Below are 12,676 nucleotides of genomic sequence, written 5' to 3' on the forward strand. Positions count from 1 at the left end.
GGCTGCATGTTTTACACTACAACAACCTGGCATTTTATCAGGGTCTGTCTGTCCTCTTCTTATATCAGCTGGATGTAATACGTTTAGCCAGATAGGTAAAAACATTTTCTGTGAAAGAAGTGAAATGTCTACATTCACCCACATTTGTCCTTTCTCCCGTAAAGCTTCCTCGGTCGTGGAAGCCGTGTGCGTAAGCGTGCGCGGCGTGAAAAATGGGGGCTTGAAAACCTTGAAGAAATGACTGTGCTGGCGTGCTCTTACTATAAAGTCTGCTTTACGTGCAATTTCCTGGCGGGCCAGAGGGTCTTCTTTTTTATTTTCTGCTCCGACACACAGCTGTTATTCCTGGTTCTCTGGAGACGTGACGCCTGCAGGCAGCAGAAACTGGATCCTGCACCGTGTCCGCAGCACGCCTGAGCCCGGATTCACGGCGGCTGACCCCAAAGTTTCAGGTCTCTCGTCGGGCTGCGCAGACGAATCGACGTTTCACCGGAGACAGACTGGCCGGCTCAGTCCTGGCCGGTCTGTGGCAGACGCCGAGTGGGTCTGAGCCTCACAGATCTCATTACCCTGTGATTTAAAATACTCGTCATCTTGCGTTCAGAGGGAAGCGAAGCAGCTAAGCCAGAGCTCAGCAGCTGGCTAATTAAACATTTACAGCCCTCCCGACTCTTCGGAGGATTCCTCTGAATTTTAAAGTGCCTCTCCAAGAGGTTTTTGTCCCGCTGGGACATTTTTCTTCCATCAGCACAGGCAGTTTATGTGTCTGCAGCCCCAAAGGTTTGATTAATATCTCCAGATGCTGTGAATCCATACAGTCTGTCTCCACTCCTACATGGACTGAAGAAGTCCGATGTGCCAGCCAACGTCAGTCTGTTAGTTTGTGCACATAGTTGACAGGAAAGGTCCCGCTCCTTGATGGGGTACCCTCTATGTGGCCGACCTGTCAGGGAAATGAATTAAGCAATGTTTATACAGATGGAAATGTCTATGAGAAGCACATTAGTCTGCAAACAACTGTCAGTAAATGTCTTTGCAGCCCATCGCTGAGAAATCTAAAGTATCCAATCATGGTAAAGTACGCAGTGCTCAGCAACGCTGTGCACATCCCTTGTTTTTGTGCTACGTTTTGTAATATTATAACCACGAACTTCAATGTGTAAATGTGTAGTGGAAGGACAAAGATAAAGTTAAAATTCTGTACGAATAAAAACCTAAAAGCGTGACATTCATTTGTATTCAGTCCCGCTGGCTCTGGTACCACTAATTAAAATTCCCTTCCAAAGATTCCAGAAAGAAAAAAAAAAATCTGGAGGCTTTGGAATTGTAGCTTTAATGGGACAAAACGTGAAGAAGTTGAAATAGAAAGTAGTAATCTGCAGTTGCACTCACCCACCAGTGGGGGTCATTGGTGGCCGTGACCACAATGACTTCGTCTTTGAAGAAAGCGAGCTGGTCGGAGCTGACCGCCCGGCAGTCCACCAGCGCTTTGACGCGCTTCTGTGGCCTGCTGACAGAAACCTGCAGGAAACGTGAAACATCTCTGAGTGTGGCACCAACTAAACCAGGACTATGTGTTCCTCTGTGACTGACTGAAACACAGTAAGGTGTCTGTGTGGTCGTACCATGGCGTTCCTGCGAGAACGAGGGCCGCAGGTCACAGTGGGCGAGGACGAAGGGGCCGGAGGAGGAGCCGAGCCGTTGGCGTTCCCCGCTAAGCTGCAGTACAGCTCCTCCTGGCTGCCCACACAGCTCAGAGAGGCAGCGCCAGGCTTCCCGTGGCTGCTTCCATTGCTGGTGCGGCGATATGATGTGGTCTTCTCTGAACTGGACACACAATACAGCGATTACAAAACAGAGCCATAATCAGAGGGTTTAACATCTCTAAACTATTAAGGACTGTTATATCTATAGAACTGAACTCTTTATTGGCATTGATGTCATCAACTGGGGATTTAAATTTCATCAGCCCCTGTCCAGGGTTGATGACGACACAAAATGCGTCTTAAAAGAATGTTAAAAACAAAAATTTAGAGCAAAAGTTCATACTTGCAGTATAATTTCTGATCCACAAAGGGTTAAAATTTATACATTTAAGCTTAAATATACCCTTGCACTAATATTTTTACACTTGTAAACGGAATACTTGTAAAGTAACCTGTGTGATATTATTTTAGTTTCATGGAATATTTCAATGCAACCTGTTAATTTTTTATGTCAAATGAACAACCATTTCCTTTTTTTAAACTTTGTTATATCGTTGGATTTATCGTTACCGCCTGAATACCATACATATCGCCCAGCCCTACTTTCTATCACATTTATATCTACTTAGCTTGGTATGACGACGGTCATCTGCATGCCACTGTTTAATACTCAAAAATGATACAGTTTATCTACTTAATCTCTGAAATTAATGAATATTCACCCACTTAACTCACTAATACACACATTCATACACCAATACGCAGATCGGTAGGCAACTTGGGGTTAAGTGCCTTGCCTAGGGACACATCAACATACAACAAGCTGTAAATGAACCCTCAACCCATATTTGGTTCAGTGTCACTTAGGAACTTGTTAAGAAATAACATGCTTTCTGTAGCCATTTAAACCAGATTTCCGGACATTTTACCACTCTCCTTGGCAGAGTTGGCAGAGTTCGTTTCAATTTGCCGCTTTACTGGTAAAGTTCACACATTTTCCATAGGATTGAGGTCAAGGTCATTTTTTACCGTTCCACCACTAATCGGGCTTCACAGAGCAGCAGCTGCAGGTTAGAACAGGCTTGGTGGCTCCTGATCACTGCAGCCAGTTTCTCATTAAAAGCCTCAGTCTAACGTAACATTTATGCTGATGTAAGGAAATACACTGAATGCATTTTTTATTTTTAAGTTTATCATGACCTCTTTCCTCACCTGACAGGCCCGTCGTGACTCTGACTGGAGGTCTGTGTGAAGCTTTGAGAGCCAGAGCCAAAGCCCGGCTGGCCGTCCCAGGTCTGCCTGTGACTTCTTTGCAGACTTCCCTGTCCATGTGGGGACCGTGGGGGTCTCGCACTCTGACCTTCTGCATTTGACGAAGAGAAGCCATATTTCGCTTGTGTCTGAGAACTGGAGGAGTGGGCCGACGGGTTGGAGGAGCGCCGTGGGATATGTGCTCCATCCTGATTGGTTGGGAGTGAGCTCTGGGATTCTGAACGGCCTGTGAAGAAGAGACGCAGGCCACAATCAATTCTAAATGTCCGTATGACAATAATAAATAAATACATTGGAAAAAATGCTCCGCTAATACATTTCAATCTGAGCTTGCATCATTTTATGCTTAAAAATAGGCGTCTTATATTGAGCCGTTGCGGTAAAACACGCGACGCAGTGACCTACCTCTTTGGACTGACTTGGCTGGCAGCGGTGGTGGCATGGACGCTCCAGCGGGGGCGCTGTTGGCGGGAGGATTTTTGTACAGGAAATCCAGATTCTCATAAGTCTGACAGGGCCTAGCGCCCAAGCTTGAACCATTGCTACCTGTCCATTGGGCAAAGGAAGATCCACCAGCTCCGTTTGATGGAGGAGAGCGGTTTTTGGGTAAGGGACTCACCTGGAGGGAGACGAAAAGGTAAAACTCAAAAAACATCTCCATCTTTTAAAGTTTCCAGTGTTATTTGGCTGAAAGTCCAGTTTAAAGTGTCTTGACTATGTGTGTGTGTGTGTGTGTTTGGGATTTACTCTCTCGTCCAGGTCATCCTCGCTATCATAGAACTCCTGAGACTGAGTCTCCCACACGTACTCCACGTGGATCTGAGAGTTGAACTTCCCACTTTGGGCCAGCTCCAACTAAACAAACACACACATGCAGTTGCAGATCAGAAGAAACATTCGGTAAGAGCCCGTTCACTTCTTGCCAAAGCACAAACTCAATTCAATTTTATTTATATAGCGCCAAATCATGAAACATGTCATCCCAAGGCACTTTACAAAGTCAAGTTCAATCATATTATACAGATTGGGTCAGATTATACAGATTGGTCAAACCCCTGCGTTAAAAACTGAAAATCAGCTGCCGCACTAAGAGAAGTGCCGACATCCCTCTCCAGGTTCCAGCTCTTATTCTGGAGGACCCGTAGCTGTTCTCAGGTCAGATGAGATGTACAGCCACTCCTGCATGTTCTGGGTTTGTGTCAATCGGGATGTGACTAAAAAGGTTTTACAGGGATGTATCCTGGTCAGGTGCCAGAATGACTCCAGCTGACGCCTTCTGATGCGAAGGATCAGCAGTTCTGCTCCAAGCTCATCCGGCTGAGGCTGGCCCGCCCAGTGGAGGAAGATTAGTTCAACCACTTGTATGTGGAATCGTATTGTTTTAGCCATCATCCATTTTCTCTTTAGATGAGGGTTGGAACATAGACAAAGAGTCAACTTTTTTTTTTTGTACAGCTCAGAGCAGTGATTAGATCCTAATCCGTTTTATCCACCCGTCTCCTGCTCCTTCCTGCCATCACTTGTGAACGGGACACCGACCCTCAGAGACAGAAACTCACACATCAAACAGAGGCAAACAACCTGGAAAGCTTCCTGAGGGACGATCAGGTAAAAAAAAAAACAAAGCAGCTTCGCACACTGCATTAAAATAAAGCAAAACAAATATATTTTATTATCTGAAGAACATTGTTAGGGGTGAAACCTTTTTCCTATTGATCCAGTGCAGAAGTCTAAGTGCATAATTTCTTAACTAGCAGAAGTTACAACTGTAACAGTCTGCTTTCTGATCTTCCTAAAAAATAAATTAATTAATTAAGCTCCACCACAGCTGCTTCAACATTCAGCTGACAAGGACTAAAATGAGGTTCTAATGGTCGAGTCTTTGCACTGGCTACCTGTCCATTTTCACTATGATTTGAAGCTGATCTTATCGGTTTTTAAAAGTATAAATGATCTTAAGTTTGACCTATTTATTTGTCATTTATACTATATATATATATATATATATATATATATATATATATATATATATATATATATATATATATATATATATATATATATATATATATATATATATTTTTTATTTATTTATTTAATTATTATTATTATTATTATTATTATTATTATTATTATTATTATTATATATATATTTATTTATTTATTTATTTTTTCATATCCTGTAAACCAGTGCTTCTCAAATAGTGTGGCATGAAGGTACTGTGGCGGTATTATTGGCTTTAAATTATTACATAAAACCAATTATTAATTTGAATTAATTTAATTATTTTAATTATTTTGCCATATGAGGTTCTCAGCTAGTTAAAAATTGTCTCCAGGTACGAGGCTTAAAGCCTTTTATATTGTCATTAATATTATGTAGCTAAAATAGTGTGGCAATGTGGAAACATTGTAGTTGTTAGAAACCATTACGTATGTTTTAAATGAACCCATATGTTCTAAACTTTAAAGGGGGTGCAACAGAAAACCTTTTAGAACCACTGCTGTAAATCACGGTTATTCACAGTCATATAGGACTAGGACAGAAGTTAAGTTTGATTCAGTGGGGCTGATGGCCGGTAACAAAATAAAACCAGTTAAGAAATGATTCCCACTGGGGGCTGCTGTGAAGGGTTTTCTGCTCAGCTGTGCTGCACAGGGAGTTTTCTTAAAGCAGCTGTGTAAGTTGTGCTGTTTTGTTTCTGGACTTGTCTTTCTTGTAGGTATTTTAATGCTGCAACTTGAGCTCACTTCTGAGAATGGACGTTTTTTAAGCATTTCAGTAAAATCTTTAAAGGCGTGGGGGAAAGCGTGATCTCACCAGCTCGATGCAATGTGTGTGCTGCAGCCTTTTTGCAATGTCTAGAGCCGTTTCGCCGTTTGAATTCACTGCAGGGAAAAAGAAAAACATCAAAAACATGAATTTTACTCATCGCTTGTTGTGAAAGAAACACATTAGTAAATTGCCTTGTAAAAAGCATCAATATCTGAGGTTGGGCCGGACTATAATTCAATAACTGTATATAATCGATTGATAGACGTGTGGTGCAATAGAAAAAAAAGGGTCAATAAAAAGTTCAATAGAAAAGTTTTCCTTCCTTTTGCATTCTAGCCTATCACATAGGTTAATACTACAGTCGCATCTTCCCAGCCAATCATAAACGCAGACCCAGGTACGTTCCGTCACCAAGCTCCGCCTCCTTCTTAGGGTCTGGAGAGCATGTGTCTTTTTCTCTTTTTTTAAAAACCTGCGGTTTGGTAAAATGTTGGTTGAATAAAGGGGTTGAGTTTGAATTTAATGCTTTTATGTTCTTTATCTAGAAGTAGGTCATTAAGCAACAGCAATAAATGGACAGGGCTGCTCTTTACAATATGGCTAAACTGGTTTAATATTTATCAATACCAATAAATATGATTTTCATTTTTATCGATGTTTTTACTCTATATCGTCCGGCTCTAATCTGAGGATGTTTTCACATTTTGTCAGGGAAAAAATTATGTAAAAACGCTCTAAGCAGGGATAGGTTATAAAACAGTAGCCCAAGCTTTTGAACATGATTTAAACTCTGATTCTTTGTTTAATTAATCATCTGAACATGAAAATATGGTGGTGGAACCATCATGGAGGAGGGTTTTGTTTTTCCAGTGGATACAGGGAACCAAGCCAGAGCTGTAATTGCAGCAAAAGGTGGTTGACTAAGTACTGACTCAGGGGTGGGAATACAAATGTATGCCACACTTTTCAGATTCTTGGCACACATTACTTTGTGTTGGCATGCCAAATAAAATCCTATTACCTGACGTTTGTGGTGGTAACATGACATAATGGGATGCTCTGCAGCTCGGTGAAACGTACCTGTGTGAATAGAAGCCTTTGCTTTGAGCAGAAGCTTGAGTGATTCGGGTTTGTGATGCAGGACGCTGTAGTGAAGGGCCGTGTTTCCTTCTGTGGTTTTCTTCTCCAGACAGTTGCTGCGTGATGAACACAGGACGCAGACAGACGTCAAACTTCCTCTCAGAGAGCTTTCACAGCATCCGTGAGAAGCCGAGAGCAGATTTTATTACGGGTCTGACCTGTTCTGACAGAGGAAATCCACCAGCGCCAGAGAGGTCCTCTCCTCCAGACGTACGGAGAGGTGAAGTGCCGTCTCTTTGATCCCCTGAAAAAGGAAGAAAAGAGGAAACCTAAGGCTAACCGTTGACTCAAAGGTAGAAATTAATAGCCTCGTGAGACCATCCTGATCTCGCGAGCTTTCAAGGTTTCACTTGCAGATCAGTCTGGCTACTCTCCGTTAAAGAAAATTTGGAGCCGTTCACCAAACGAACGTCCAATCAGCGTTGGCTTTGAGGCGGGTTGAGGTGTGACGCAACGAGAAGATCGACAATCCAGTCTAAACAACATGGCGGCTTCAGCCGATGAAACTAGCGTTAGCGTGGCTATCAAGCAAGTTTTATCGGAATTACAGAGTATTTCTTTGCTGAGATAACGAGCCTTTACCTGCAGCAGCAAGAGTAGCTTGGCTTGTGGTTGTGTTTTCGTCGTCGCTCTGTTACGAGCGACGACGAATCTGATTGGTTCATTTGGCCCGTCTATCACCAACATAGGCCAATCAGCTAACCAGTATTTTCGCCCCTTCCCAAAGTTACTTCAACGGAAGGTTTCCAGATGGATATGCGGAGCAAATCTATCTGGCGGAGTCAGGTAAAGAAATTAAGGCAGTGGCAAACATTTTCAAGACTGAAACTTCACTGCTGCAGTGTTGTTGAATCTTCTGGTCACATGTTTCCATGGTATACTGAAGTTAAATGATATATATCTCATAGATTAAATAAAATAGAATTTAACACATTGCATATACATTAAATTTGCAGTAATTGTCACTATTTACAGTGTGAACATTTCTTTTCTCCCAGGAATACTGGATATCAGCTTCTCACTGAAATACTGATTTATTCTTACGCTTTGAGGGTTGACCATATTTTCTCGATGTGGTTAAAATCTGGGGAGTTTCCTTGATGTTCCTTCATTTTTTTAACCCCCAGGAGCTTAAATAGCGCTTTTGCTTTGCGAGACGGTGAACAATCGTGTTGCTTAGAAAAGAAATGCTCTTGGACTGGTGGGCAAAGATGTTTTGATCCAATTCTTCCGTCATGCCGGCCATTTTAGTCCAAACTGTGAGCCATCCCCACAAAGGAGAGGCAATGCCACACGCAAATTGTCTCCAGATGCTTCACTGTCAGCATGACACAGGACTCGCTGTACTGTTAACATTTTCTTCCACAGACGGTCCTTTTTCCAGAGCTCTAAGGCCGATTTTATCAGGTGGAATAACTGCTATCCATCCTCAGCGGTCCAATCCCGACGCTTCCTGCAGAATTTCAGTCTGTAACGGAGCTTTTCTTGGAAAGAAGTTACTGCTTTGCTGTCCTGCTCTACACCAGGCCAGCGTTTAAAAGTCTCCTCCTTTGGGTGTTTGCAGAAACCCTCACCACCCGCCACAGGTGGCAACCCAATTCCTGAGCCGAATCCTCCTTGGGGCCTTTTCCACCCGACCGGTTCCAGTGCTTGACTAGTGCTGCTGCTTACTAGGCACCAGCTCCATGTTTTTTTTTCTGCAAATTAACCTGCAGCTTTGGCCTCGAACGACTGGTGCTAATCCAGGACCATTTCGACGTCATGACAGAGGAGAGAACGGATGTTGATCAGGTGTGATCGCCATGTTTAAAACTCCTGAGTTTAGTCTGTTTTTGATCCTTAAAATGTTTCTGCTGAATCCGTAAAACATCATAAACGACTCAGTTCTTTAACAATGCCTTTCTTTTAATATAACAAGGCAGTGTTTGCTCCAAAACTCGTGTTTAAATCCTGTTTTGTAGTCCTGTGGTGTCTTCACAAGCCTTGTTAGGTGTTTAAATCAATGCTCCTAAGTTAATATTACGATGTTAGGGAATCTGTTTAAAAGGAGGATGGCATAAATATGATCTGTGAAGTTAAATTGTTTCCATAAACTTAGATCTTTCACAAAAACACATAATAATACAGGGGTGGTTCAAACATTAAATTGAGGAGACGTTCATTATGGCATGGCTCCAACTTGGCTTTTAGGTGGTGGATAAGTGAACCGGTTATCTTACAAAACCAGCTCAGAACTGCTTCTAACAGAAACCCTGGTTAAGTTCTGGAATCATTTTAGTAGAAAACCCCGTTTGGGAGACTCTATTGGCCTTTTGTGCTCCTCCACCCTGCCTTCTAAACCTTTGGCCAGGACTGTACATTTCCAAACAGGATTTTTCTTTTTAAATTAAGATCAAGTTAGAGCTTAGTTGTGCAGCAGCTCTTGTATTGTTGGTGTTAGAAAGTGAAAACTCTCCCGCAGCTTCGTCTGTTTACGTGAAGAGCAAAAGGAGGGGCAGCGGTGCGTCCGTAATTCAATGAGCCCGTCTCATTTACTCTCAAGAGACATGAGCTCTGACCTGAAAGCTGAAACAATAAAAGAAAGACAGCCAACGCAAATAAACAATCTCGCTCAGCCACAAAGTCAATTTCACTCCGCATGCTGCTAGAGCCGGCCAGGAAGTGCTTGACAGAAGGCTGGAGGGTAATTAAAGAGAAGAAGATGAGGCGTCGGAGGGGGACAGCAGAGGAAATAACAGCTGAAAAGATGAGGGAGGAAAAAACTGATGAAAGACTAAAAAGAGATGGGAGGCTGTTTGCAAAACCCTTCAGAGGAAACGGTATTTATAAGTCTGAAACTGACTCACTGCTTTACCAACTATACATGCCGGATATTGTCGTGTATCTTTTGCCTTTCAGGAGAAGGAATGATTTTCATCCGGAGTTCTAAAGAAAAATAGGGACAATTTCTGAACTGGGTCACCTTGCCGCAGCAGTATTTTTGGACATTTGCACCAAACGCAAGACATCTTGTGCCTCATGACATGATCTATCAGAACCCGACTCAGGAACCGTGGCGCTCTGCTAGCGGCTGTATATTTCCTTCACCTGCCCCTCGGGGAGTGCCAGTGGCTTGGCCAGGTCCGTTCCCTCGGCGTAGAGCTGCAGCAGCGAAACGAGGTCGCGGCTCCTCACTGCGTCGTACAGGCGACCCGGATCCGACTCTTCCCTGCGGAGGACGTACCGACGCTCGGCGTACTTTGCCACAATGTACTCCTTCCTGGCATTCCTACGTGTCGAGGAAACACAAACGTAAATAAAAGGCGTCTATTGAAGGCGTGCACTTCAACCGGTGAGACGTTTGGCTGAAGACGGATCGGGAACTCACATGTCACTCTGCGGCAAGGGTTTGACAGAGTCATTTGGGAGCCCGGCCTCCATGATGTCGTTGAATCTGGTGTTGCCGATGCTGATGGCCAACTGAGGGGGCACACAGGACAGACACAAAGGAACGGCATGAAGGTGTGTCGTTTTACTAAGGACGATCCATATGTGTGTCTGTTTTAGGCCGTGCTACGTTTGCGTGTGTTTTTAAAAGTACCAGCAGTTCTGAGGTGCTGAGCAGGTCCAGATTGAGCGACTGAATCCTGGAGTAATGGACTCCTAGATCTCTGTGGATACCGGAGCATTCGATGCACGTAAGGATGCCCAAGTTGGTGGACAGCCATGTTGGGTCTGATCCATAACAACAGAAAAAAAAAAGTTAAAACTGTAGATGAATCTCAGAAAGTCTGATCATCATCATTAGGTCGGTTTATTTCCACACACAAAATTAGGACTTACAGTGTTTTTTTTTTTACTAGTATGACTTAAAGCTAATGAAAACACAAAGTTCAGTATCTTGGAAATGGGAATATTACATAAAACTAATAGTAAAAAAAGGGCTTTGACCCTAACCGTCAAAATGCCAGTTGCTGACCGCCTCAATAACTGGGAAAAGCCACAAAAGCCAAGATGGTCAAAGTCCAGCGTGCAATTTCTCTGGTCAGCTATGAGCCTCGTCATCTGCTGGTGTTGACACACCGTCCAGGAAACCGGTCTGACTTACAGACGCAGGCGAGCTGAAGGCCACTATTAAAGCAACCCAGTCAGGACCACAGGCGGATCTCCTCCTCCATGCCACGCCACATTTAAGCAGTAATTCATGCAAAACGTGCCCTAACCAAGTAATGAGTACATGCACTGTACTGTATATAGACACACTTTTTTAGTAGGCCTGCATTTCTCTATTAAAAATGCCTTTTCATTGGTTTTATGTAATGTTTTAATATTCCAAGAAGCAGAGCATAGGGTTTAAATTAGCTGTAAGCCCCAAACAGCATTTGTAAAACAACAACAAAATGCTTCTACCATAAAAAAAAAACATTGAGGTTAAAAGATAGTTTTCCACTAAACAAATGAAGCTGGTAAAAAACATTATTTTCAGATTCTGATGAACGAGCCGCTGACCTGGGGCGCCACAGTCTGCACACGCCTCGTTGCCTGGCATGTGGCGCAGATCCGAGATGATGGACTGGGCGAGTTCCTGCAGCCCGCTGTCCTTGACGTGGAGCTGGTCTCCTCCCAGCGCTGTGTTCAGGGCCTGCTCTTTGCTGTTCTGCAGCACCGACACCCAGCTGAAAGCAGAAGGTGCACACAAACCCGTAGGAAATGCCACGTTTCGCACTGATTCATGTGAGCAGCGGGGCAGTGGGAAAGCTCTTTCCCTAAAACATCAGCATGTGTTTTACGGCATGTGTTGAGCACGTGTTTCTTAATGACAAGTCAGCATCACTTTTACTTTCTCAGCTCTATTAGTAACAAGACCCATACAGAGTCACATCTGCAACTTTGCCAGCTCCAGAACCTCTATGCAACACGGCCCTTTTCATCTTTCTTTGACCCCATTTCAAATAAAAGAGCCTGTATATCAGGCAGAAGACATGTACACACCCCCATCCAAAACCACATTAGAGCACACTTAGATTCCTCACTTAAAACGTTCCACCCAGAAACAGCTGGCACCAGCGAGTCTCCCCACTAGTACACAGCAAGGTTTGCTTATTCTGGGGGCATAAAAAGGTAATATGTCCCTTTTTAAATGTAATTTTACCAAGAGATGTACTGAGAAATTAGCTTGACTGGCCAGACTGGCGATAGACCTGTTGGAAACTCAGTGATCTGATCTGTTTTGGATCTATGAACACACCATTTCTGACTTACAGGATCTACTGCTAATAACTTGGTGGCAGGTACCACGGCACCTGAGGTTTAGTCAAGTCCGTGCCTGTTTTGGGCATCATGCAGTCTCTGGCAGGCTGTGGTGATTTTATGTCCGATCAGTGGTGGGCACAGCTAACCAGAACGTTAGCTTCACAAACTCATACTCCACAAACGAAAATATTAGCTTCACCACCGTTAAACCGACGATAACTAAGGACATTTGAGGAAGCTAACGCTAGCCGCTAGCCGATAACCAACGGCTGTCCCTTAAAGGGAATCATGCCGGTGCAAATTCTCGGTGCGAGCCACCAGATTTGACAAAGACTCATGGAAACGTTTTCAGAAAGAACTGAGCGAAAGTCCATTCGCCTCCGATTTAAGCTGGTTTGCTGTTGAGAAGATCGCTTTCGGAAGTTTTTATTCCCCTCAGTCATCAGAATCTTTAACAAACTGGCAATAAAGCATGAAGTTTTGGGTCACTTTTTGTTGTAACATCAATAATATCAATCTTGTTGTATTTAATGTGCACCGTGCTTGAATT

At 43.4% G+C, this 12,676-nt stretch overlaps 1 protein-coding gene across 5 annotated transcripts in view; it reads right to left on the reverse strand.

Moving 5' to 3' along the window:
* Nucleotides 1-316: 316 nt before the first annotated feature.
* Nucleotides 317-12,676, reverse strand: part of asap3 (ArfGAP with SH3 domain, ankyrin repeat and PH domain 3) — a 51,411-nt gene continuing 39,051 nt past the window's right edge. The window contains exons 14-26 of one of the 5 annotated variants that reach the window (XM_012864557.3): nt 11,383-11,549; nt 10,475-10,608; nt 10,262-10,353; nt 9,982-10,162; nt 7,053-7,138; nt 6,835-6,950; nt 5,800-5,867; nt 3,726-3,833; nt 3,384-3,597; nt 2,919-3,195; nt 1,626-1,827; nt 1,393-1,521; nt 317-943 (exon numbers count right to left, since the gene is read on the reverse strand). In XM_012864557.3, coding sequence (XP_012720011.2) covers nt 869-943; nt 1,393-1,521; nt 1,626-1,827; nt 2,919-3,195; nt 3,384-3,597; nt 3,726-3,833; nt 5,800-5,867; nt 6,835-6,950; nt 7,053-7,138; nt 9,982-10,162; nt 10,262-10,353; nt 10,475-10,608; nt 11,383-11,549 — 1,849 coding nt within the window. In that variant the 3' untranslated portion in view covers nt 317-868. Of the gene's footprint in view, nt 944-1,392; nt 1,522-1,625; nt 1,828-2,918; nt 3,205-3,383; nt 3,598-3,725; nt 3,834-5,799; nt 5,868-6,834; nt 6,951-7,052; nt 7,139-9,981; nt 10,163-10,261; nt 10,354-10,474; nt 10,609-11,382; nt 11,550-12,676 lie in introns of those variants that run through there. The other 4 variants (XM_012864558.3, XM_012864556.3, XM_021317498.2 and 1 more) reach the window with 4 other exon arrangements.

Source organism: Fundulus heteroclitus, chromosome 19, assembly GCF_011125445.2.
Source record: "Fundulus heteroclitus isolate FHET01 chromosome 19, MU-UCD_Fhet_4.1, whole genome shotgun sequence".
In the NCBI taxonomy this organism is placed as follows: domain Eukaryota; kingdom Metazoa; phylum Chordata; class Actinopteri; order Cyprinodontiformes; family Fundulidae; genus Fundulus; species Fundulus heteroclitus.